We start from the raw sequence: 25,319 nt of genomic DNA on the forward strand, positions 1-25,319 counted from the left end.
AATTAGCGGGCTTATAAGAAACAGCTGCGCTTCACTACCAGAAGGAGGCATCTAAGGTGGCTGAGAGCATTAGGAAGCTAAGCACTGTAGATCTCTTCAGGAAAGCTTCTCAGTTTAGCCCTTTAGAGAGTGGTAAGTAGGACTCTTGCGTTTATCATAATGTGGCATATAGTAGGGTGGACCATGACAACTGTTTCCTAGTGATGGGTAGATGAGGCCTCGTGAAGCGTTTCAGCACATTCCCCAAACTGTGTCGACACAGTTTTGCTCCATACTGACACCTGCTGGACCTTAAATATCATTGCAGGCAACTTACTTGAGACTCACAACAGACACTGATTCAATGACCTAGTCATACTTGTATACACTGTAAGGTATTGTACTTTTCATGGAATCATTTTATATCTTCTATATTACAAATATTGTAGACATCTTTAAAATATATTATGAATGACAATAAGTGAAAATTAAAATGAAAGTATTGTGAATGTAATATTACCCATTTGACTCAGAGTTTATTATAAATTTCTATTCAGAAAAATAGGTTTATCCAATGTTTTTGCATTCAGTCTATTGTCAGGAAAATGTCAGGAGTAGTTAGTCATTACAACAAGTGTTTGTGAACTAAAAATCAAGAATGTGGGATACTCTTTGTCCATGATTTCAACAGCCCGGTACGTGCAACTGACACAGGGAAAACCAATTATGCAGGGGAGACCTAACTTGACTCAGCACCTTCTTGCTGTGCGGCAACAGTGCTAACCACCGTGCTGCCCCAGTTAAGATATTGATTCGGGTTTTTTTTCATAGTGCATGTTTGAAGAATATCTACTCTTTTTCTTAAAATTTTTATTTAGTTGGGCTACATACTAAACTTGTAGGATAAAGTATTAGTCCTATATTGCTAATATCGATTTGTTATCAGTGATTTGGTTTAAAATTGGGGGCTGTGTGGGTTAAACTTTTCAAACCATCGGCGTAACTTTGTGCTGAACATTTGGGGGGGCAGGGGGTCAAAATCTCTGTCTAAATAAATCTGGGTAAATTCCCAGATGCTTAAACATGCAACTATTTTGCTGGTAATAACTGAAATGAGTAAAGAAAATTAACAGCCTATTTATACAAGATAATTCATAATTTTATTGGGGAGATCATAACCTCCCTGGAAATTACGCCCCTGATTCAGACACTTCCCCTAAAGATGTTTGTATTGCAGATCTGTTGGCTCACGTTTACATCGTTTAACACATTTGCTAAACAATGCATCAAAGCAAAGAAATAAAATATGCAAATATTTGTGCAACAGGGCAGTGGTTTGGGGGATGAGAGTTCACACTGTACAAACTGTCACACAGAATGAGAATTTAACTTCTAAATATTTAGTTTTGGTCAACCCTCACCTATTATACTGCACACCTGGAGATGACTACAATGAGGTTAGTGATTCATATAATTTCATTACATTCAAATAATATATTCTTCCAGCTTAAATGTTAAATGCTTTCACGAAAAAACTGCCAGACTGCAATACAGTGTGGATAAGACCAAATAGGACACTCCCATCTCTAACTGACAACAATCTAATAATGGCATGAACAGTGAGGCAAACAGGAAGTCATCTAAGATGAAATGAGTAAATGCTGCCATGCCCATTTGCTTTTGTAATATATTGTGAACCACAATCTGCACTCTAGTTGTTGCCCATCGTGTTTTTCTATACAGAGCTTCCGATGCGTTTACTGTCATAAAAACTGATATCGATAATGTGTATGTAGCTATGAAGACTGCTGCACTGCCAAGGTTGAAAAATCATGTGCACATATGAACAATAAATTTAGATTAAAATACCAAGAAAGGGTCTCTTAAATGTAACACTGACTTCTCAGCATCTCCCCTCCATCCCCCAGGCCTTCCAAAGCTGTTACTGTCATAAAAGCTGATATAAGGAATGTTTACTGTACAGACAGATTATGTAATCTTTTGGTTTAAACTACAGAAGGAGAAAGACTTTTAGGAAGACAGCAAAAGGAGAGAGAGCAAAAAGAAACTTACTTCATTTCTAACAAAAATAATGTGTTTGTTTTATTTTAGCCATGATGTAATTGGTGCAAGCAGACCCTTTGTACAGCTGTAAAATAAATCACTTGACCTGCTGTCAGGCCAAACAGACTGGCTCAGGCTTAGCTGTCCCACTCTCATCTCCCCATGCACTCCTGACACTGAGCCAGCCCCACTAATATCTGAAGAAGCAGGTGAGTTCTTCTATGAGTCTAACTACAGGAGACCGCTTGGAAAGTTGTTTTTTTTGTTTTTTTGTTTTTTTGGACAAAAAGTCACTGTGATTTCAACTCACCATTAGTTTTCCATCCTCAACAGGTGCAGACTTCACTTCGAAAATTACTTGAAAAAGCAGAACTTTTTTCTTTTTCTTTTAAAAATGATTTAAAATAAGCCTTTCTGTCCGATTATGATGCTTCACGCTTCTTCTGGCACAGATTCCTGTTGGAAAATCCTGAGAGAGAGAAAGAGACTGTGTCTGCCCCAGCGTGCCGGAGGGAGTACTGTACTGAAGTGGTTACGGGAATCTTCTCAAGTAGCTAATAAGGACAGAGATGCTAGAAATTATCATGGTGGGAATTACTGTGGGTATCAAGTAGGTCGATCAGTAAGACATAAATAATTAATGCGTGGTATATCTTTTTCTATTTTGTTATTTCTCTTGTTGCTTTCATTCCTAACAACATGGGCTTTTTTAGTGCTGTTGTTTGTTATTCGTGTGTTTAATGGATGCAGTGCCCTGTGATCTCTTTTCTAAGTGTATATCAAGAATCCTGGATTCTTGATTCTTGATGGACATTTGCATTATGTGTAATGTTTTTTGTTGAGTTTGTGTGCATGGAGCTTCTACTGATGAAGCTCCAGATGAAGCTCCATGCTTCATCAGTCAGAAAAAAATAATATTTAAATGATTACATATGCTGGGGAGTGATATTCTAAAGGTTTTAGACACTTTGCACCCAAATGCTCCAGGAAGACTGGAGAAAGGAAGACAAGCAACGTCTATGAAATATTGTTTTGTTTTGTTTGTTTGTTTTTAGGAGCCCTGGAAAATGCATAGATTTAAATACAATACTCTCATTTATTTTTCAGGTGTGATTTAATGTTATTTGCAGTCAAGATCTTTCAGAAACTGAACACGCCATATATTTTCCAAGATACGCTTTACAGTGTTTATGTATTTATTTATTTTTAAGACTTAACAGACTGGAACTTTTAACTTTATTATATGCATGGATGGGGGATTGTTGGCTTCCACATTTACCCTCATGATGTCGCTGCAGACAAATAAAGCGTTTATTAAAAGGAAGTAAAAAAACAACTAGGCTTCTTGAGTCTTTTGACGGGCTACGCTTGTGGATTTTATTACGGGATGGTCGTGCTGGGTTGTTTTTTCACGTGTTCATGCCAAGTTGTAAGTTGAATGCGCTGCCGTTATATTCTGAAAGCCACATTAGTACTAGGGAGCAAATGAGAGAAACGCCCCGTTTTTGCGCTTCAGTGTTGCGATGCAGCGTCATGTACACAGAAAAGTTGGCAGAGTTGTGCAGTGTGTCAATAGACACACATATATGACTGCATGTGGTTCATAGGGAGGGACGGAGGAGGATAAACTACTCTAGGATGGTCCGCAGAAAAATGAACGACCGCACTGCAAAACGGGGTCATGGATCTCTTATCGAGACAGTAGGACTCCACAACTAAGGTTAACTTTTTTTTTTTTTTTTTTTTTTCGAACACCGATGGAAGTTGGAAGCTGCTTAGAAAACCAGCTGCATTCATGGTAAGGCGTGATTAGTAATCAGTTTAAATCATAATGCCATTTTCTGTATACAAAGAAAGGAGGAAAACGACTGGATGCGAATGATAATTTGATGACCTCATGTGGGATTCGCCCATATTTCAGTATTTGCCCGATTGCATCACTTGAAAGCAGCAGGTTTGACAAACTGGTACAACGTTTAGTATGCTTGCTCCCACTAAAAATGAATTGTGCTTTTTGTTTGTGTTTGACTAGTCCGGGAGAGTTTGTCAAACCAATGAATTTAGTAATGGATGATCATGGATCCCAGTCTCATCCACGGAGCTCTGATTTGAGGTATGTAGAGCAGTCATTTGGATTGCCAGCTGTAATAACTTTTATCTGTCAGCCAACACAGAAATCATTAGGATCTAACGTGTTCCAGCAGAAGTGTTATGCCCATTAATCATGTTTTATTGTTTTTTTGTTTTTTTTTTAACTGAACAATCTCCGTGGTGCTGATCTGCAAAAAAAAACTAATAATAATAATAATAAAAATAATGAATAAAGAAAACAGAAGTAGGAAAGACTGAAATAATGACATGGAATTGTGTATCAGTTTTCCCATTGTGGAGAAATATAATATCACAGTGATACCCTTCCACCTAACGCTAGCAAATGGGGTTCTGACAACAACTGGCTGCTCATGGCCAGCTGTTTTTTAACAACCAGTAAATTAATGCATCTGCATAAGAAACTTTCAGCTAACATTCCTATCACTCAGTACATCTTAGCAGAGTCAGTTGTTGTAGATGTTTCAACCTTTGAACTCTCTTCATTTCCTGCTCTCTGAGTTTTACTGAGAAATTGCCTTGACCATATGCAGAGGTCATGGGAACTATTTTGCAGGCAAAACATTCTGCCCCCTGTCTCTGTGATGAGCCTGGTGGCATTTTTTTTTTGTGGGTTTTTTTTTTTTTTTTCCTGTGTGTGTGTGTGTGTGTTGGGGTTGAAACTGATATTCTGTAATGCAAACACTGATTTGTTACGTTTGAATTGCAGTTAAAAAATGCTGTGCATATATGACAGGATGGAATTTCCCATCAGCTTTTGGTTCATAGCCTTGGAGATGATGTCAGCTGCTTGTATTCCAGTGGTTGGAATCATTAAAAGGGTAGAGTGAGTTTCCAGAGCTTTTTTTTATAGCCGCTCCTCACTCTTTTGGCATTCAGAGGCGATCTGCCGAGATTTTCAGATTGAAATTAGAGGTGAGATGGAGAATTTGAGCATATGACAGTTTCCAATTCAGTCTTCCACGATAGCTATACAAAGTTTCCAGTCCTGCCCTGCATACTGTGATTTCCTCATTTGTTAAAATAGCATTCCGGCACATTATAGTTCACTGAAAAAAAGCAAAAAAAACACAGCTCTTTCAGTCTGACTTTTATTCATATTTCATAAGTATTGTGTCATCTGAGAGCACAGCCACACTCCCTGGCAACGGGGAGTAGCAGACTACCTAAATCTCTCTGTGGTTTGAGTATTATTTGGAAAAGTAAACCACACTCCTCCATAAGCTGCTGGGGTGTAGATGAAGACATGTGTTCCCTGTCTTATTTCTGGCTTATTAGAATTGGGGTGACTTAACCCACTGCTTCTTGCTTTTTGAAACGCAGTCATACATGAAGATTTATGTGTGACTGCACTGACCTCAAAACCTATGTGTCATTTGTTTTCAAGCAGAGATGTTGCTAGCACATACACATATGTTATTTTGACAATAGGTAGTGTTTCTTTCCTCCTTCAGTTCTTAGTGTCTTCTTTTAGCATTTCAGTAACACAGTTTTGAAAACCATTTCTAACTGTAATCATCACTATTATGTCCAGTAAGAAGGCTTTTTAATTCCTACCTACTCCAGCAGTGGACTGCTTGGAGCTGGCCCCACTAATTGGACACACCTTAAACCATGATCTCACATGGCTGGCTTCCCTCGGGGGTAAAATGTGGAATTAGTTAAGGTATTGGGAATCGCCACAGCTGTTTCCCTGACGTGCAGGCAGTCATAGGGCACAGCTGCTCACACGAGTTACAGATGAAAACTATGACAAGACTGACAGATCAAACTGAGACCCTTGAAGAATGCAGGCATGTGGAATTTGAAACACAGTGACCAAAGTAAAGGTACAGAAAACACAGGGCCTCAAATAGGCTAGAGTCTTTCCCCTTTCTTTGTTGAAATTATACCTAGAGACAACAAGTCTGTCGTCTTTTAGAAAAATCTATAATTTGGCCTACAGCATGGTGCCATCAGAAGTCCCACTCAGATTCTGTGTGCTCAAACGGCAAGGCAAAGGGTGTGATTTAAAGATGTCCACCCACTAGATGCAATGAAGCAAGAGGAAAATGAGAAAACGACAAGCTGTTACGGGTAATGAGTTAGTGTGTGTTTGAATACTGGGTGTTTTATCTCATGGATGCTTTCAGACTGAAGAGGCTAAACCAGTCAAAATGGCTATCATCCAGAAAATGGGGAAGAATGGCTCGTCTTTGTTACCAGACTGAATCCAACGCACTGACCGTAAATACCAGCAAAACTTCTTAATAAACAGACAAGAATATTAGTTCAAATTTTTTCTTCTTCTCTTTAAAAAAAAAAAAAAACCCCAAATATTTTTCTAGTTTTAAAACGCTGAGGTTCACACCAACCTGTTTAAGTGAGTTTAGTGCACAGATCTTGCCTGCATGTAGCCCCTCTTTGTTTCTGTTATGCACTTTTCCAGGGCATAACAGTTGGATGCCTCCCACTCTCAGCCTGTGTAACATTCAGGGTGACCTCGCATGAATCAGGCCTTTGTGTGGCCTCAATAGAAACTTTTATATATCTCCAACAACATTCAGACATTTTATGTCACAAAGAACAATTTCCCTTCATTTGCATGACCTTCATTATCAGTGTTTGTGTTGTTTAGATGAGATATAGAAAAAGGCCAGCAAATCACAACAGGCGTGAGTTAAGTTTACTGCAGATCTGTTTAACAAGACATTCTCCCAGTGACAAGCTTAAACTGGCATCAGGACAATAAAAGGCAGGTGTAATATGAAGTTGTACACCATGATATATTTCTCTAGAGGGCACTATCACTGTGCATACAGTATGTTTGTCATGCATATGCGCGTTGAAGCACTACACAGTTCCTATGTTGAATTTTACTAGTTGTCAGACTGCTAATGAATTGATATTCTTGTGAGCCTTATCATCTGCTAACATACAGTGTAGCAACTTAATGAACCGCAGGGTGACACAAACAGGCACGTAAGCAGTTTCAGCGAGGGCATTCACACTGAAACTGAGCAGGAAGTTGAAATACTTTGGAGTGTGGATCCAGGCAGTGTGGCTGTTCCAGCTGTGGTGCTTTTTGTGGCATGGTTTTGTAAAAACTGCAGTTAGACATAGTGTATTACTCCATGCTGTAAAGAGTCTCAGTTCATGTGATCAGCAAAAAATTAAATGCATGCCGTGCTTTTGAAAGATCCCCCCACTGAAAACAACGCTGCATTGTTTCAGAAAAGAGGACACCGTGTGATAGCTGAAATTATGACTCGAGGGGGATGTTTGCTCTCTCGCTAAGTAACTTTATTTAAAGTGTCCCTTTAAAAAACAAAAATAATAAATCTGTGTTTAGTGAAATCTACAGAGACTGAAGTAATAATTACTGGGCCTTATCTTTTCTGTGCAGTTTCCAGAGTGGGGCTATTATGTGTATCTTGAAAAGAATTCCTGGCAGCCCAGTCGACTTCTTTCATGTTCACCTTTCTGACAGATTTATTAAATTGAAATATATTCATTTAAACACAGACAGCCTGAAAAAAAAGCTCTGCGTTCTTTCTTTTATGGTTGGCACACATATTTTTCTTTACATAGCCGTGGCTTTGTTATGGTGCAATGTTTGGTGTGAAAATATTTGAGCTGCTTAGTGATAAAGTGAGGGTAATGTACCATAGCAGGTCCAGTTCACCGCTGGAATTATGTCGAGAAATCGCACTGAATGGACCCAGATGTCATTATCTAACTGACCCGCAAGCTTACTCTGGCTCTGCAGTAGCATTAGGCACAGGGTGAACATGCAAACTGCCTAAGGCAGATTGTGACAAGCGGATATTATACACTACAGCAAAATGCTAATAATGTCACAAGATCGGTCTTTAGATATTTTTAGAAGTTTGCAAATTTATGTTAATGACACTGGAGAATTTGAGTTAGATCAGGTGATATAAAAAAGCGCTGTGGGAACAAGTTTTTGTTTTGCTTGCAGTAATAAACGATACACATAGGAGGTGGCGAGTTCTCATAGGGTCCATGTGCTCTTTTTCCTCCTAATTTCTTTCCATCCCACGTTGCTTAGGAAGTAATGGCCTTTCCAGACCCTCCTTAAAAAGCTTGTGTTTACAGTGAGTGACCTCTTACCAAATTACCAGCTGCGGCTCTGGCCCTGTGTTTTGTCTTTCTTCGGGAACCGCCGTCTCTCCAGATATGCGCCTCTATAACTTTTTTTGCGATAAAAAAATTGTTATACAAGTGATAAAAATATATTTTGAGCAAGGAGGTAAGTGTAGGTGTGGTCTTTTGAATGGGTGAATGCAGTTGTCATGATTTCTCTGTGAAGGGGGAATAGGGGAGATGAAGCGGATGAAGATAAGGGATTCTGTTTAATGTGGGCTGAAAAATGGGGTGGTGCAGGAAGGTGAAGCTCAAAGTCACAAATTGCAGGTAACAGATGGGGGTTGGCTATATTAGGATTGCAGTGCTCAGGAATAAATCAGACCGTCTTTAACAAATTGGCTGAAAATCCAGCATGGGGGAGCTGCCACCCCACTAAGGAGGGATTTTTCCTTCACGGCGAGGACACTGAATGTGGTGGCTAGGTCACCTAGCCGCCATCTGCAGAGGTGGCCCACTGTGTTTGCCTTCTCTAGTAATGAAATATTTTAGTGGCAGTCAACAGACAGCTTGACTGTGGGGGAGCCCCAACATCTATTAGGCTGTCCTTGAGTGACTGGGAGACAAAACATAGAGTAAAGAAGGCAGAAATGAGGGTGGGAAATCTTGAAAATGGGACAAGTTTGTCATAATAGGTTAGGGTTTAAAGAGAATCACTTGTGTGACTGTATATGGGTTATGTAAGTGTAGGAGTATTGATGGATTGATGATGTAATTAGATTGAGATTCTCAGATGCAGCAACTAATCTTTTTGCTAACTCCCTAACTCTGTCCTTCCAGTCTGCTACATACCAACATCTCCATTCATCTTTTATCCTCCTTATCATTCGATGGTATTTGGTGGTGGTGTTTGTAGAGTGGATTGCACATTCTAAAGTGAAAGTGTAGACCTGCTGATAAAGCACTGGCAATAAGCACTCATTTCACAATAGAAAATCAAATGTATTCCGTACCAGACAGTGTACAGTTTCCTAAATAAAGCAAAAAAAATTAAAAATAAAGAGTTTCAAGTCGGTCACAGTGTTTGGAGCAAATTAACACAGGAAATCTCTATTTATTTTAGAATATTGTTAATTCTAGTGTTGTATACTTAGTGTGTGTTCAGAGTTTTCTTCTTGAAGTGAGGAAAATTAGGTGAAACTTCAGAACTTAATGCTTCAACGCAATCCAAATCCCAGGCTTCTCGGTTTTATGAAGAGGAACTACATGCTGTTACAAAGTACATGTTATTTTCATACCTTTGATTATCAAGTAGCACTATCATTATTGTTTTGCGTAACTGTCAACTCGTCTAACATGGTTTGGGAGTGAGTCAGTTCTGCAGAAGTAAGGTGTGGTTTTGAAGAGTTGGCAATGTCTTAATGAAAAGTAAACACAGCAGCACCACCTGAGGAAGTTAGTGAGCAGGAAAATTTCCAGGATGGGTTTAAGCCCCAGTGAGAAGATAAAATAAATTAGCATGCAATCCCTTTGACTTCTCTCGTTTGTTTACTGCCATAATTGCATCATTGCCATCATGAGTAGATCATTCATGATTAAAACACATGACAATTCAGCATATTTACCAAGTGCACTGTGAGCACACATGCTGTAGCGTGTGCCAGTAGACTGTCCATTGGCTCCGCCCACGGATTCTGCCCAGGGAGGCAAAGCTGCTTACCTTTCTGCTCATGGCCACTGGGAGAGTGCTAAAACTCTCAGAGGCACAGCAAGAGGGCTGATAGGATTTGGGTACAGGAGGCAGATTTCTGATGTCACAGCTTTGGGCGTGGCTTTAAGGTGGGCCCTTTAAAGCTATACTGTTAGATTTTAGTCTGTCTGACTACTCATGGGAGACACACAGCAGAATGGAAGTTATTTGAGCGGGAACAACTTTAGGTGAAGAGGTAAGAGCCTGGAATGAACTGCTGGCACACTGAGAGGAAAAGCAGGTCTCTCACCTGCTCTTCTAATTTCTGCTTCTCATTGCTCCGTCTGTGTGATTATCTGTACACCGTAACACTGCTGCTACTTAAGTGTTCTTAGGGCGTTGGAGAGGACCCTGAAAGGCTTTTGTGTACTCACTGTTTTTGCATTCAGACTATTAGCAGTATGTGTGTTCTGACTTGAAGTTGAGGGTGTGTGGGACTTCCTGCATTGTGGCATGTTTGAGCCTGTACTTTTGACTGCTAGTAAGCTACTGCTGGTTGAGATCTGGGGTGTTTTGGTCATTGGAGCATTGAATTGTTGCTCTTGCTTCTTAAAATAATCAGGGTGTTGTCTGATAGTGTGACCAAAGGGCTTCTATGAAAAAGAAGGAAAAAAAAAAAAAAAGAGAAACTGTTTGCTTCCTCGTGCATGAACCCATCATTCCCTAAGGGGCCATCCAGCTACCCAGCAGCTGCTAGTACAGCACAGTAGTCTTTTATTATTATTTTCATTATCATTATATGTTTTTGTGTTTGTGTTTTAGATTATTCTTGGTTTAGTTTCTTCAGAGTTAGTCCTATTTGATCCTTCTTCCATTTAACTGACTTTAGTAGAAAACAAATATACATATGCAATTACATTTTTTTTTTTCCTGGTAAAAGTGTGGCCTAGCATGTATGTTATGTGGAGAATCTGGGTATCCTTTGGTTTGCTCCTGCTGATGGTCAGATTATGTTTTTCATGTTTGGCTGTTTATTGTAAAGCACAGCTAAGTGTCTATATACACGATCTTTCTTATCTGATGTCTGTCTTTTAAAAAATATTTTCCATATATGACATGCAGAACAATTTGTAGAAGCACTTGCATGACAGATTTAATTAAGATTTTATTCTATGCCTACATCTCTCTTTATTGTTTTCCCAAATCTGATCAAGGAGATATAAATTTATGCATCTTTCCTGTGATCTAGCACCAGATATCTTGTGTGAAACATGGCGAAAAGACCTCTAACCGTAACTTTTTATGTCTGTTATTGACATATAGAACTGGAAACCTTTGAGGGGTTTTGATGACTTTATCATGCTTGAAGACTGTATTGTACTGTAAGTCAGTAAAAAAGGAGTTTTGAGTGATTACCTTTTTGTATTATAATTGAAAGACTGCCAAATGGGAGTGATTTCTTCTAAGATGAGTGCGTGTCCATCCCTCGGGCAGGCACTGAATAATTTGATGAGTATGAATGAGTGAATCATGTGCTATGACTCTCCAAATCCCCAGATAAAAACCTAGTTGAACAATAGGGAGATTTTCAACTTCTTCTTCACCAACACCGTCATCACAACACCAAATGACAGAATATCCTGTCAGTGGAGATCAAGAAACTCAGAGTCAAAGCCAAGGAAGAATTAGTTTGTGTTATTAGTGGCAGATGGTGGCCTACACCTCATTAAGATAGTTTGTGTTGTTATTTATTTTAATTTGCCACGTGTCTGTCTTTATCTGTTTTAATGTTGCACACATTCCAGTTTGCAAATTTGTTGCCATTATATCGAGAAAGAAGGCAAGGCATCATAGTGAATGTTCCAGTTCATTTGCTTTTGCTGTTAAAGTTTACAAGACTATCTTATGATAAAGTAGAAGACATGGCACAGCAGCAACAGGTTTCTATTATTTCCTGGTAGTCTGTGATCATGTCCATTAGGCTTGTTCTCAGATGCTAAATGGGCTTGTTTTTGAGTGCTGGACCTCCCAGAGAAACCTGTAAATGAAACAGCACAGTCAAGCTTCAACATGTCTCCGTCTCATTCAGCCACTCATCAACACAGGCTGGGATGGCACAAACCAACCAGCTTGTGTGTCTTGGGTTTGTCACCTACCTAATATGTGATGATAAAGATCACTGATGACACAGCTGTATAAACCGAGCTGACTCTGGAACCGATGCAAAGCTGTTGTGTATTTTTCCATAGGGGTTTATTAATTGCTTCTGTTTGGCGCATTCAGTCAAATATCACATGATGCATTTTTTCCACTGAACAAAGCATATGAGTAAAACTAGTTATCTTGCTATTGGGTTCATTTACAGGGTATCTAAAAAAGGTTTAGATTATCCTCCAAATGTTTTGCCAAATGAGTAACCCCAACTAATGGAATCAGCACTTTGTACACAGAGCAGAGAACAGCGTGAATGTCTGTCTAGAATTTCTATTGTCATTTGTAGGGATTTCCTGAGTTATACGTGGTGATCCGGGACCATCTTTGTAGCCTGCTTATTATTTTTCATCTAACACTGTTCATTACTGCTCTTCGTCCTGCAAAACCCAAAGTAAAGATGGCAATATTCATGCAAAAGGAGTGTGACAAATGCTTTTGCTCCAGGTGCTGCAGAAGCGACAGCTTGCCTCCACTGCGACGCATGTACCTGTCAGTTTAGAAACATGCAGAGGAACTGGTGTGCGTGGCAAATTTGTACAATTATCGGAGATTTACTCACAACAAAATCACAATTCTAATGTGACCAAACACACAAAGATGGGGAGGATAAGCGTGTTTAGAAAAATGGTGTTGACACAAAGCTTTGAAATCAGCAGACTACACCTCTGAACTTTGAACTGTATTGATTTGTCTGGTTAAAATCCAAACAGTCAGTGATTAAAACATTTGAAGACATTGTAGCTTTTAATTGACTCATTCTAATATAAGACTGATGCATTGTTGTTTTCTAATAGGAATTTTGGTCAAAGGTCAAACACTTAATTTAGTAAACCCTTCTTTTTCTTTTCTCAAAGTAGAAGAGGTCTAAAAGTGTAAAAAAGTAAATCTAATTTGGTTCTTACTTAAGATTTCTTTCTGTGCTCTGGTCTATGGATTTTAAAAGGCTGCATAGTCACTGGAACAGGTTGTTCCAGATTTTATTTGGTGAACATTATGACATCAATGTAATTCAGTGCAGTTAAATGTGTGTTGTGGAAATACAGGCAAAGTCAGGACAGCAAGAGAACTTCATGTCACAGCATCGCCAAACTCTTTCACTGTGTTGTTAAAAAGGCCCTTCGCCTACTTAGATGTTAACATTTTCAGATGTGTATTGTGAAAGCAAGTTAGACGATGGTATTCAAGTCTGGTTGAAGTGCAGATCACATATTTATTTCAAGACTCTAAAACACTGGTGGGCAACTCCAGTCCTCGAGGGCCGGTGTCCTGCAGGTTTTAGATATCACGCTTGGTCAGCACACCTGAATCACATGATTAGTTCATTACCAGTCCTCTGAAGAACTTCAGGAAATGTTGAGGAGGTCATTTAGCCATTTAAATCAGCTGTGTTGGTTCAAGGACACATCTAAAACCTGTAGTACACCGGCCCTCGAGGCCTGGAGTTGCCCACCCCTGCTCTAAAACTATATTTGAGAGGATTTACTGTTATGTTATTCTCTTAAGTACAAGTTTGGCCTTAATGTAAAGTCTATATGTGCACAACTTTTTAATGGACAAAGTTTTAATGAGTCTGATATAGGTACAAACTGTTACAGTAACTGAATCAGCTGAAGATTTAAGAGGCAAAGCGGTGGTGGAGATATCTAACAGGACATAAAATAGCTGTTTAGTGATGATGCACAAGGGAGCTTTTTTTTTTTTTTTTTTTTTTCCCTCATAATACACGCTGTACATTGACAGCAATGCTAAGACTAAATAACGACTTTGATTGGCATTATCTCAAGGTTATATTTTAATAATGTATTTGATGTAAATTACAAGTTTGAAACTGGTTAGCAATTCCAAGAGGTCAGAAAAGGACTTTGCACACAAACTAATGGATTACATTATGGATGTTGGTTTGAGTGAGGTTTGCAGTTGACCTTCTTGTTTTGTTCACTCAGAATTTATTTGTTCCTTTCAGTTTTAAAGGTAATACATCCTGTCAAGTGTATGCTTTTGGAACTATTAAACAATAATGCTGTAAATGCTGCGCAGTATTCACTAGTAAAGCATGCAATGTGTTGTCAGTTTTCAAAAGCACTCACTGTGATGGTAGGGTTTTTGCACATGGGAGAAGTTTGCCTTGAAGGCTTTCATGCCAGGCAGGCTCTCTGGGGGGTGATAAACATTGTTTAAAGGGTGTGTTTCAACCCAAATCATGATCTTTTCCTAAACCTAACACAACTGCAGCTGAAAACCAAGAATAATATAAAAGAAAAGGAATCTTCCTGCCTGGAAGGCTTGAAGGCAAGCAAATCCTATCAGCCATGTTGTCAGTAACCATCACTTTCTGATTTCTTTTTACAGTGCATTGTGGCAATTTTGATAACTGGAGAATTTGAGCAACACTACATAGCAGGCATACGCAGGATTCTGTAAACTTTGAATATTTTCAGTCATCAGTCCTGGAGGTCTTGGTATCTACTATATTAAAAATTAGTTTTCTTAGCCCCTGGCTGCAGATGCATTTTTCCAGCTTCCCAGTCTTAGAACAGTAGGCTCATAATCATAGTCATGTAGCATATGTTTGCAGCGCTGTTTACTAGCATGTTTCATTTTCAATGTATTCTTTTTAAAATTTCATTCTAAAGATTCTGCACTTCATAATATACAACTTAGTATAAGTAAAGTCCTATATGTTACTTTATGATTTATAGTGTCTGAAGAGTATCATTACTCTTGTACTTTTTTTTTTTTTTTTAAATAAATGTGTGTGTTTGTGGTGTATATAAATGTCATAGTGTTTAAGGACATCCACCCCCAGAGCGATACTAATAGTCCTTTGGTAGACTCGGCTGAGTGGAGCAAGTGACCTTGCATTGCTTGGATTCCTTTGTTTGAATAAGACGTGCCCCCACGTAAGACTTTGCAGGCTGTAAGTCACAGCGCTTGGTCTGCAGAACTTTGTGTTAATCTACGCTTACGCCAACTGAATAAAAAAAATGACACCTGGAAGTTTCTAAAGTGGGCGAATCTTGGCTGACTCACTGATTAGATGTGCCGTTTATTCGACTTTCTTATGACAGCATCCGCTGTTTGTTTGTTTTTTTTCTCTTCAGACAAAAGGCAATACAAAACAAAATGTGTAACAGTTAATCTTTAAACCTTATAATGACAAATCAAAACATTTTAATTTATAGTCAAAAGCTTTGTGGAAACGGTGTCATTATTTGAAATTCTACTTGTCACAGATGTTTTAAATATGTCTAACAGATGGCCAGCTGACAGAAAGTCTTTGAATAAAAGGTGTGTGTGGGTGTGTGCATGTGTGGCAGCCAGATCAGCCTGTAAAGCTCAGATAACTGCTACTGCTCTCTACCATACTTTATTTACATAGTTTTCAGGAATGTTGAGCCTTGACAAACACTCAAATTGTGTTTGTCATATTTGCACACATTGGAGAGAAATTTTCTAACTGTACCAAGTGCTGTACACTAATGCACAGTCTTGTACACACGGAACAGCACTTCACTATAAAACTACATTTTCCCTTGCACGGTTTCTGTGACTGAAATTGAGCTCTGTAGCTTGGATCTTTTTATCAGTCTCTCACATGTCTGTCCATTCAGAGCCATTTCTTCAGGCTCAATGAGTAAATCTGTTCACTTGGTTGTCTTGTGACTTGTTTGCAAAGTGAACTTGATCTCTTTCATGTATTACCCTCATTGCTTAGTGAAAACCTGAGGAAGAAAGATTTCTTTCATTCTGTCTAGTGCATTTTGATTTTCAATCAGAATATTGTCTGAAGTCCCAGAAACCATTTAATGACATTTCTTATAATGCACACACAAGTAGGGAAAGCAACCCCAGTAAACTCTAAAATGTTCATTTGTCTGGCTTTGTCAGAGCAGAAGCCAGACTTTTTATGAATAATGAAGCCATCCTGAAAATAATTTACTGTTTCTTGTCCAACTTCAGGGTGTCGACCAAAAGCAAAGCACCATCCCCGCCTGGATTAAAGAGGCTGGAGTCCCCAGGTTTCTCCCAGCGGTACCCAGGAAACCCTTATTTAAAGATGGACCAGAAGGAGAACCTTATTGATAAAGAACTCTCTCTGACCGTGGTTCTGCCTGGTGGAGTGGAAACAACGGCCATAGTTCATGGAAGGTACAGATCACTTTATCTATATCTGTATATACTTAGTGTGCGTGTAAAGGATGATTTTTGTTATTTGCTTCCACGTGGTGTGTGTTAATACTCAAAACATTAAGCACTAAATCGTGACACTGATGTAAACTAAGTCAGTGCATGAAGTCTATGAGTCAAACAGGTGGGATAGCTGCAGGTTGTGGTTTTAGACGGCATGTTTGTGTCTCTTTATTTTTATTCAGACATCAGTCTGGATTAACTCAATATACTGGAGTGTTGTTTTTTTGCATACTGCGTGGTTTACTAATGCCTGTAGGCAATTATGTGAGAAATTCGTAAAAAAGATTCAATTAAAATTGCGAAATGATGTGCCGTATGCGTGCTGAGCTAATAAAATGAGATGAGATTTTGTGCAGATACATGGAACAAGATGACATCATCTAATTAGAAACAAACGGCAGCATTGCAAGCTGTAACTTGCAAATTTCTAGAACCCAATAAAAAACTGACTCAATAGGTATTGCCTTGAGATCCAAACCCATGAAGTCAAAAGAGTGCAAATGCCTACCAAATAGAAATCAAAGGAATACATATTACAGAGAGTGAAATGCACTCTCTGGTGAGGCTGTAGCTCAGGAAGTATGTGAGGTTTTCTAAACTGAAGGCTGGTGGTTTGATCCCAGGCACCTTCAGTTTATAAAGTGTCCTTGTGCAAGAGACTGACCCTTAAATAGCTCAGTGTGTGTGTGTGTGTGTGTGTGTGTGTGTGTGTGTGTGTGTGTGTGTGATGGTTAAATGTGACATAAAATATTACACTGTACAATGTGGTTTTTTTGTATGTTTTGAATCGGTTAATAGAAGTACTACATTACAAAAGTACTCAGTCAGAGTAGAAAAGCAATATACAAATCCACTTACCAAAAAAAGGCTATTTTGTAAAATTATTAAATGATGATATTTTTAAGGTTTTTACATCCTTCAGTGAGTGTTAACCCTTTCCTAAAAATTGGAAATTCAAATCGTCATTGACTATTTTAAAAAGTGAGCTCTGTGACTGAAAGTTTGGTTGCGAGAAAGAAACACAATCTTCATGTAAATATAAAGGATCCGGTTTTGTCCAGTTAAATTAAGATGCAGTGTTTCCTCATTAATTTTTTGCTTTAATGTAATATTTTTTCCCTCAAAAGCGTAGTTTTGTGGTCCTGGATGAGTTGGTATTGAATAGCACCATGCAGCATTTAAATACACCTAAATTCAGACTCTTAAGTCTGACTTGCATGATTGTAATCACATGTGTGTCAAACTTTTAGTCAAGCGTTTACTTAAGCTATCACTATCTTTCTCACAATGCACACAGTTTATAAATATTCTTTCAGAGTTATCTTTTGCACTTCGCACTGTGTGTTGAGAAATGACCGAAACTAATCCAGTGTGATCAGATTAAATTGACCTTTTTTTCCTGTGTCTAAGCCTCTTTAGAGTTGCTACACAACAGAGGTTATTTTCAAGGTACATTGTTAGATTGTGACAATATTGACAGTGTCAGTAAAGCTACAATGTTGCATGGCTGTTGCTGACTTAAATCCCTGTATTTCTCCATTGCACTGTTTCTTGCAGCTTTTTAATCAGTTCTGTCACTGCGTGACATAAGTTTTGTTGTTTGTTTGTTTATTTTTTTACATGGATGATTTGAATCTGCCGTGGTAAACAGATTATTAGATGATCATCTTCAAATTTTAGTAACCTTTTCAATAAGGGATTTAAATGTTTTTTCTGATATTTTTTTTAAAGCAATTTAAAGGACTTACAGTGGAAAAAAAATTGATTTAAAAATAGTTTTCATTACTTTTTTTTGAGACTTTATGTCACATTTTTTCAAATGAACTTTCATTTGCTTCTTTATGATATGTCTCCTTTTCCTTATGTTGAACTAATCATACATATTTATTTCTGTGTATCTTTCAGCGAACCCCTAATGGATCTTCTGGTGACACTCTGTGCAAAGTATCGCTTGAACCCCTCAAGTCACACTTTAGAGCTGATTACTTCCAACAAGAACAACATCAAGCTCAAACCCAGTGCTCTCATAGGAACTTTAGATGCAGAGAAGATCATACTTAAACCTAAAGGGGAGGATAAAAATAAGAAGACAGGTCCTCAGATGCCCGAGGTACATGAATACATTGAACGTTATAGTCTCACACACAGTAAACACCACAACAGATTATCAACCTGTCTCCTTCTGTGTTCTCCAGGCAACTGTTCGGATGGTGATAAACTACAAAAAGACCCAGAAAACTATATTGCGAGTAAATCCTCGAGTCCCCCTTGCTGAACTATTACCAGCAATCTGTGAGAAATGCGAATTTGACGTAGAGACAACAATCCTGTTGAAAGATGTCCAATCAAGGACCCCTTTAAACTTGTCCAATTCTCTTAATGATTATGCAATACGGGAGGTTTATGCAAGAGACACACAAGGTGAGTGCTACTATAGTAAAAGGCCAAACTCACTGGTTTTGCATATTGGCTATCCCATGTGTTTCTTGCTCTACCTCTCCAGCTTGCTTGTTGTGTGTCATTGTTGTGTGTTTCACGTTCTGCACTAAACCTCATGCTTTTTGACTCGACAGCACAACCTGCTACGCCTGTGTGTCCAGACTCACCGAGTTATGCAGGTATTTCAGTTTCACCACACGATCGCCACCAACAGAGTCATCACATGTCTCTCTGTTTTTATAACAGCATGTTTTTTGGGGGTTGTTCTTTGTTTCTCAGGAACAGTCACACCGGGCAAAGATAAAACTCAAAAAGAAAAGGAAAATAAAGGCCTCTTTGGCGTGTTCAGAAAAAGCAAGAAAAAATCTGACCAGGTAAATGTGACTTAGAAAAAGTATCTTAATTTTACTAATTGGGATGTTGCTGTATCACAAAGTACATTGAAATCTTTAGAGGGAGGTTTGTTTACTTTGGTTTGCTATTAGTTAATGTTCACTGTGTTGTTTGGAAACAGGTTTCTTATCATGTTCTGATTGGATGTTTGTTCTTTAAAGCCAACGACAGCCAGTGCCCCAGCTTCTCCTGTTCTCGTGAGCAAGCCTCGACCACTCAGTATGGCTTTGCCCAGCTCCAACTCGTCTCCGCTCGGCTCTCCGACAATCTCGACTGATGCGCCAAAGAAGAGGCGTGCACCCCAGCCTCCGATCCTCGTATCTCAGAGCTGCACCTCTGACCCTAGGACTCGCCAGAGGCTCTACTCTGAACCGAATGTTCGACTGCACGGCGATCAGGTGAGGCCACTGTTAACATGGTGTGTCTGATATCTGAGCAAACCTCTGACAAAATTCGAAACTGACAAGATAAAAGGCGACGTCTTTTATTTTTGAGCGCTGATTAAAATAAAAATGTTTTTTATGTAGGTGTGTGGCCTGAGTCGTGGGTCGTCAGCAGAGTCTTCACTGAAGAGAACCAAACGCAAGGCGCCGCCTCCTCCTGCATCTCCAAGTGCAGTTGCTCAAGAACCTGTTTTTCCAGATGAAAATGTGCAAGGTTTGGTCTTTTATTTACATTACATTGAGTGATAATGAAAAATAAATAAAAGTGACTTTGTAGTGTAGATTTGGATTAAATGTGTGACATTTTGGCATGTGTGCGAAGGGCTCAACAGTGAATTTTGCTAAAGCTTGTTTTTTGTTCATTTGGTTTGTGTGCCTCCTAGTGGTGTTAATTGCAAAGTGCTTCATTTTACATCCCGAGAACCTCTGTATACACTGCTCAGAGCATGCACAATTACACACTAAAAGTGGCTCTTTTGGCATGTCTTATTTTTCATTTGTGAACAAGAGTTTGTGCCAGTATGGTGTTGCTTGCACAATCTCTGCCCTTCTACTGTGGTTTAGTGTTTTTGCTCTTGAGCTTATTCTCCCTGTTTTCCTGACTATATTTAGTATTTTGTCCTCAAACACCTGTAAATTCCTTTTTGAAAATATCAAAGCATGTATATTTTGAAAATACACAAGGAAGCTTTTTTCTTATTTTCCAAATCTCTGCAGGTTTTGAATTCTTTAACATTTTTTCTCTTGGTTGAGAAATACTTTCCTGCGATTGTGTAGACACAGTGAACCTTTGCTGTATTTGTCCTGTGAGGGGAAACTCCGCCCGTCCTGTATATAGATCAATTTAAAGCAAAACCTAAAAATATTGTTATTTGACGTTGAGGGAAAAAAAGGTTGGCTTATATTCTTCAGTTAAAGACAGAACGAAGATCACAGCTTGTTTTCTAGCTTCCATATTTTGGTGATATCTAGTGGTGTGCTTTTATTAAAGTAAGTTTTGTGATTCTTTTTGTTTTCTTTACTTTTACTTTGACGTTAAAAAGTCTCAGAACTCCTTTTTTTATTATTATCCAAAATCCCTTCACTCGTCACTTATCCCCCAGTCATAACTCACAGCTACAGAATGCACAGTCACTGCTTTCTCCTTCTAAACATTTTATCATTTCATCCACTGGTTGCTCTTGATCTTTCCCAGCGCTAACTTCACAGAGAGAGGTCGTCTGCTCCGTAGCTTAGTGTGGCTCAGTGGCTGCTGAGATCAGAGGGTGAGAACAGTAAGCTTTGTTTAAATGGCCTTGAAATTCCTTTAGCTCAGCGCCCCTGTGCGAGTGCTTCCCGTAGCGCTAAATTAAGAACTGGAGAAGGGAGAATGAAGTGTAAAGGATCGTTCAGTGGAGTTTATTTATCAGAACCATTTAAATTAGAAACTTGGCACCTTCCTTGTGGCAGATTTAGTTTATAATAGCATTAGTTGTATTAAAAATTGTGTGTAATTTACAGCCAACACATCCCTTTGGCCAAATATTGTTTTATAAATATATGATGTTGGATACGCTACTAGAGTCCTTTCTGTATTAGAATAGGCCTTTGACTGACCTTGCTTTTTATTTTATCATGCTTTCCAGCAGGTGATGCTGCTCACAGACTGGAAGAAATAAGGGAGCAAGAGGAGATGACTGCATCTGTAATGTCTGCAACTGCTAGTAAAATGCAAGGAGTAGACGACAGCCTCAACACGTCATCTGATGTTTCGCCACATTCCCCGTCCCCAGATGTTGAGATACAGAGCATGATGTCAGTGGAAGATCAGTCCCCTGATCGGTCTTCAGATGGCAAGTACGAAATGAACTCTAGTAATGAAACTCAAGTCTGACATGTTTGCATTAGCAATACCTTTAATTCTTTGTTTTATTTTCCCAGTCAACAGCAGAGCACAGTGAATGATTCTGTAACTCAGACTGTGAGGAAAACTGATGGCGCAGACTCATCTGAACTGGCAGATACTAGTGGGTTTGCACTGCAATATTGTTTTCTACTTTTTTTTTTCTTCTACATTTTGCCTTAATTAAGCAAGTCTGCTCTTAAAGAAGGTCAAAATGCCTGTTTCACATGAAAAATTCTCCCTTTTCTACAGATTGTGTCCCACTTCAAGTTGAAAATTCCATCTGTCAGGAGTCTGCAACTCACAGTGTTGAAACCGAATGCAGTACTACAACTAGCAGCCTCCCACCGCCTGTAATGCTGAATGCGGAGACACAGGCCTCTGTTCAAGCAAACGCTGAAAGCCTCAGGGAGAATTCGGTGGCCACCAGCACATCATGCTCCACTGGAGAAGATGCTCAAGTGCAATCAAATTTCACACAGCTCCCCGTGCCCCTGCCGGAACACGCGGACGAAGATTCCTCACCAGCAATTGCCCCCGTCTGTGAATCACCCGGGAAAAAAGATATGGCCACTTTGACGGAGGATCTGGGACCTCCTGAGCTTGAGCAAGCATTACCCCCCACCTCGGAGACCTCATTACGCCAAGATTCAACACCAAGTGCCCCTGTCACAGCAAAAGTGCCACCTATGTATGCCACAGACTCTGAGCCAAAGCCTAAGCCTTCCAACGAACTTACAAGGGACTACATCCCCAAGGTGGGGATGACGACGTATACTATTGTGCCTCCGAAATCTCAGGAGAAACTGAGATATTTTGAAGTTGCATTGACACTGGAGACGCCTACTGAAGCCTCACAACAGGTACTCAATACTGGTTCTGCTCATTCAGATGAGAGCACAAGACAGATGGAACAGGAAGTCTCAAAGGAAAAAAGTGAGCTGCATTCTACTTTACACAGGGAAGATGGACTAGCTAACACTGCTACTAATCAACACACTGTTAATGGAGGTATACCTGAATCTACTCAGTTGTCATCACCGACAAGTTTATGTAACACAGACAAGGTGTCATCCTCAGTTGGGGCATCTCCAGCTGGGTCCCCAGCAGAGGTCAAGGAAATGAAAATTCCACCTGCAACGAAACCTAAGCCTGCCTCTTTCTGCTTGTCACAGCACAAAAAAACACCTGGGTATTATGTAACTTCAGCAGCAGAGAAGAGTCTTGGCGCCAACTCTAGCTCTGGCCTGAGGGAAGTTCAAGGAAGTGCAGAAAGAGCAAACTTACCACCCCCTCCTCTTCCTCCTCCTGCGCAGTGTGACGAGGAGACAACAGGGGCCGCTAATATTCAGCTGACCCCTAAACAGGTCAACAGGAATGTGCCCCTCATGAGAATGACAAGGCAAAGTAGTCTGCCAGCTAGAGAGCCAAGCACTGGGCTAAGCTTGGAAAAATTTCGAAGCTTTGCAGCACCCAGGCCTTATTCTCCTGCCACCCCATCCCGCTTTGCTCAGGCAGTGTCCTCGGCTGTGAAAAGGAGTCATTCTGTTACCTATCGGCCAAAGCCACCTCTCTCACCCGTGTTACCACCTGTCTCTCCAACTCCAAGTCTCTCATCTGTCACAGAGTCAAAGCAGTTATCTAAACTCAAGGTTAGTGTTCATAGTGCTTCACACTGACATTAAAATATGTAAGTAAAAAGTTAAAGTAAAATAAATTTATCATCTACTTATGTGACTACAGTTATTATTTGTAGCTTGTTTATACTACATATAGCCTCCTTTATGATGGTTAACACATCCACTTGGTTTTCCATTAAGAGGTTTACAGATGTAGACAAGAGTGTCAAGACATTCGTCTTATAACAATATTGTTTTCCAAATGCTGTTGGGCTTTTTGGTTTGGTATTGTGCAAGGCTGTTACGCTTTGGCCCGTGGGGAGTCTCAGAAATATTATAACCTCTGATGAATAATGGAATACTGTTATATAGTTCATGTGACCCATTTTTAAAACTCAATTTTGGTTTTAATATAGATTACCTGCTATATTCCCAAAGCCTTTAAAGGCAAAGCATAGGGATTTGCGTGTTTTTACCTGACTGAATGTTTATCTTGTCCTGTTGAAATTAAAGATCAGTAAGGTTGTGGTGTAGCATTTTGTATGTTAATAGTTAATTTCAGGAAATGATAAGAGAAGCTGTGAGCGAGACGAGGATGAGTGAGTGGCGCAATCCACTGGCAATGAATAACTAAACAATTCAAGCCACTTTACGGTTTCTTAATTATTTGTGCGGGATGTTGTGGACATGATGAGACTGCATGTTTCATAACCGCATGCTGTCTGAGTTTTGATCAGTGTGATTTGTAACTGTGGCCTAAGACAACAATTTTCTAATAACTGAGCAACAAATATAGAATTTGGTTTGTTTGTCACTCCCAGTACATTAAAAGCACACATAATCAGTTAATACTAACCAGTATGTAACTAACAAATTTATTTTTCTGCCTTTCATAAAAATAGGAAAACATCCTAGAAATCTGTCAAAAACTTTCAAGTTTAGTTTAAAATTGAAAAAAAAAAAAAAGATTTATTAGGCAAATAACAAAGTAAATAAATTTAATACATTTATTTGTTTTTTTGCATGCCACATGATAGAAATGTTTGGATATATTGCTGGTAATTCACAAATCAGATTATGCATCCTGAACAGAGTTAAGTTGTGAATTCCTTTTTAATCTTTAACTTTTCTCAATAGGCAGTAAATAAAAAGGACTATTGTGCGTAGATGAAAAATCAAGGTTAATTCTAATTAACTCAGTGAAGCATGTAACAATTTCAAACCCTCAGGAAATAGTCCACATTTTAATGGTGCAGTGTTGTGTGCTTTCTTTCTTCAACGATGTATATAGCTATACTTAAAAGACATAATGGCTGGTATGACTTTTTTTGTATTATACTGTGTAGGGATGATCCTTTTCCCCTCTCTACAACAAATCCCACTTGTAGCCCACATCTTAAGGAAATACCTTAAAAGATATTGCAGTCTTTTACCTCTTTTATATTGTCTGAAATAGCAGTGAAATCCAGTGATTGCAGTTTGTTTCTTTTCTGTGCATTACAGGACTGTGAACATAGCGAGGTGGATAGCAATGGCTCTACTTTACAGAGCGAAGAGGGTGAACCGCCATCTAATAGTGACAATGTTCAAACGGGAGAGTCCGGTCCATAGCAGTGCCTTAATTCTTCTGACTGCATATCATTTACAGTAAGCAGAAACCAACACTTGACAATAGAAGTTCTTGAATGTTTCCACAACACTTGAATGAAACATATTTTTCTCTTTCAGGAGAAACTTGACCTGCCTGCTTTGACTTCTCTGGAGCCCTTTATCCCAGGACAAAGAAGAAGAAAGCCCCCCCCCCCCCCCCTTTTTTTTTTTTTTTCTTTAGTAGTTTCCAACAGCATACATAAAATCATATATTTTGTTAATTAACAATTGCTAAATTTTGGTTTATTTTCTCACATCATTAAGCGATATAACCCCGGCTGCACATTTTAATGATTCTATTTTTATTTTGTTTTCACTCGAGTGCTCAGAGATGATAAATAAGAACAATTCGATAAATTATTAGTGATTTCCTGAGTTGTAATATTATTGGGTGTATTAAGAAAATGTATTATCTAAATAATACTGGATGTTTAGACCAGACCTGTCTATATTTAAGTATTACAGAGTTTTGTTTAATCTATATGCAGAAAGACACTGATGTGTACAGTACACTTATTGTCATTGGCAAGCAGTGTTATGAATAAAGCTTTTATCAAGCC

The 25,319-nt window shown here is 39.0% G+C and overlaps 1 protein-coding gene across 7 annotated transcripts; it reads left to right on the forward strand.

Annotated features, from left to right (window-relative positions):
• The first annotated feature begins 38 nt into the window (after nt 1-38).
• On the forward strand, nt 39-25,319 carry cobll1b (cordon-bleu WH2 repeat protein-like 1b). Of its 7 annotated transcripts, none has more exons than XM_026145857.1 (16): nt 39-132; nt 2,092-2,252; nt 2,377-3,841; nt 4,076-4,156; nt 16,103-16,291; nt 18,239-18,443; nt 18,529-18,754; nt 18,907-18,951; nt 19,052-19,146; nt 19,327-19,563; nt 19,693-19,822; nt 21,234-21,444; nt 21,529-21,614; nt 21,743-23,142; nt 24,613-24,756; nt 24,838-25,319. In XM_026145857.1, exons 3-15 carry the CDS (start codon nt 3,801-3,803, stop codon nt 24,718-24,720), a joined length of 3,054 nt encoding a protein of 1,017 aa, XP_026001642.1. In that variant the 5' UTR covers nt 39-132; nt 2,092-2,252; nt 2,377-3,800; the 3' UTR covers nt 24,721-24,756; nt 24,838-25,319. The 7 variants fall into 7 exon arrangements, with proteins under 7 accessions (XP_026001642.1, XP_026001640.1, XP_026001643.1 ...); XM_026145855.1 differs by having other exon boundaries at nt 2,496-3,841; XM_026145858.1 differs by lacking the exon at nt 39-132 and adding an exon at nt 235-374 and having other exon boundaries at nt 2,496-3,841.

Source organism: Astatotilapia calliptera, chromosome 16, assembly GCF_900246225.1.
Source record: "Astatotilapia calliptera chromosome 16, fAstCal1.2, whole genome shotgun sequence".
Taxonomy (NCBI): domain Eukaryota; kingdom Metazoa; phylum Chordata; class Actinopteri; order Cichliformes; family Cichlidae; genus Astatotilapia; species Astatotilapia calliptera.

What these genes read in the sequence shown, in the direction of transcription:
- cobll1b (XM_026145853.1), top strand. Translation starts at nt 3,933, where the DNA reads ATGACCTCATGTGGGATTCGCCCATATTTCAGTATTTGCCCGATTGCA. An exon ending in GCAAGAAAAAATCTGACCAG is followed by an intron (nt 19,147 to 19,326) that starts GTAAATGTGACT and finishes TGTTCTTTAAAG; the next exon opens with CCAACGACAGCCAGTGCCCC. An exon ending in AGCAGTTATCTAAACTCAAG is followed by an intron (nt 23,143 to 24,612) that starts GTTAGTGTTCAT and finishes TGTGCATTACAG; the next exon opens with GACTGTGAACATAGCGAGGT.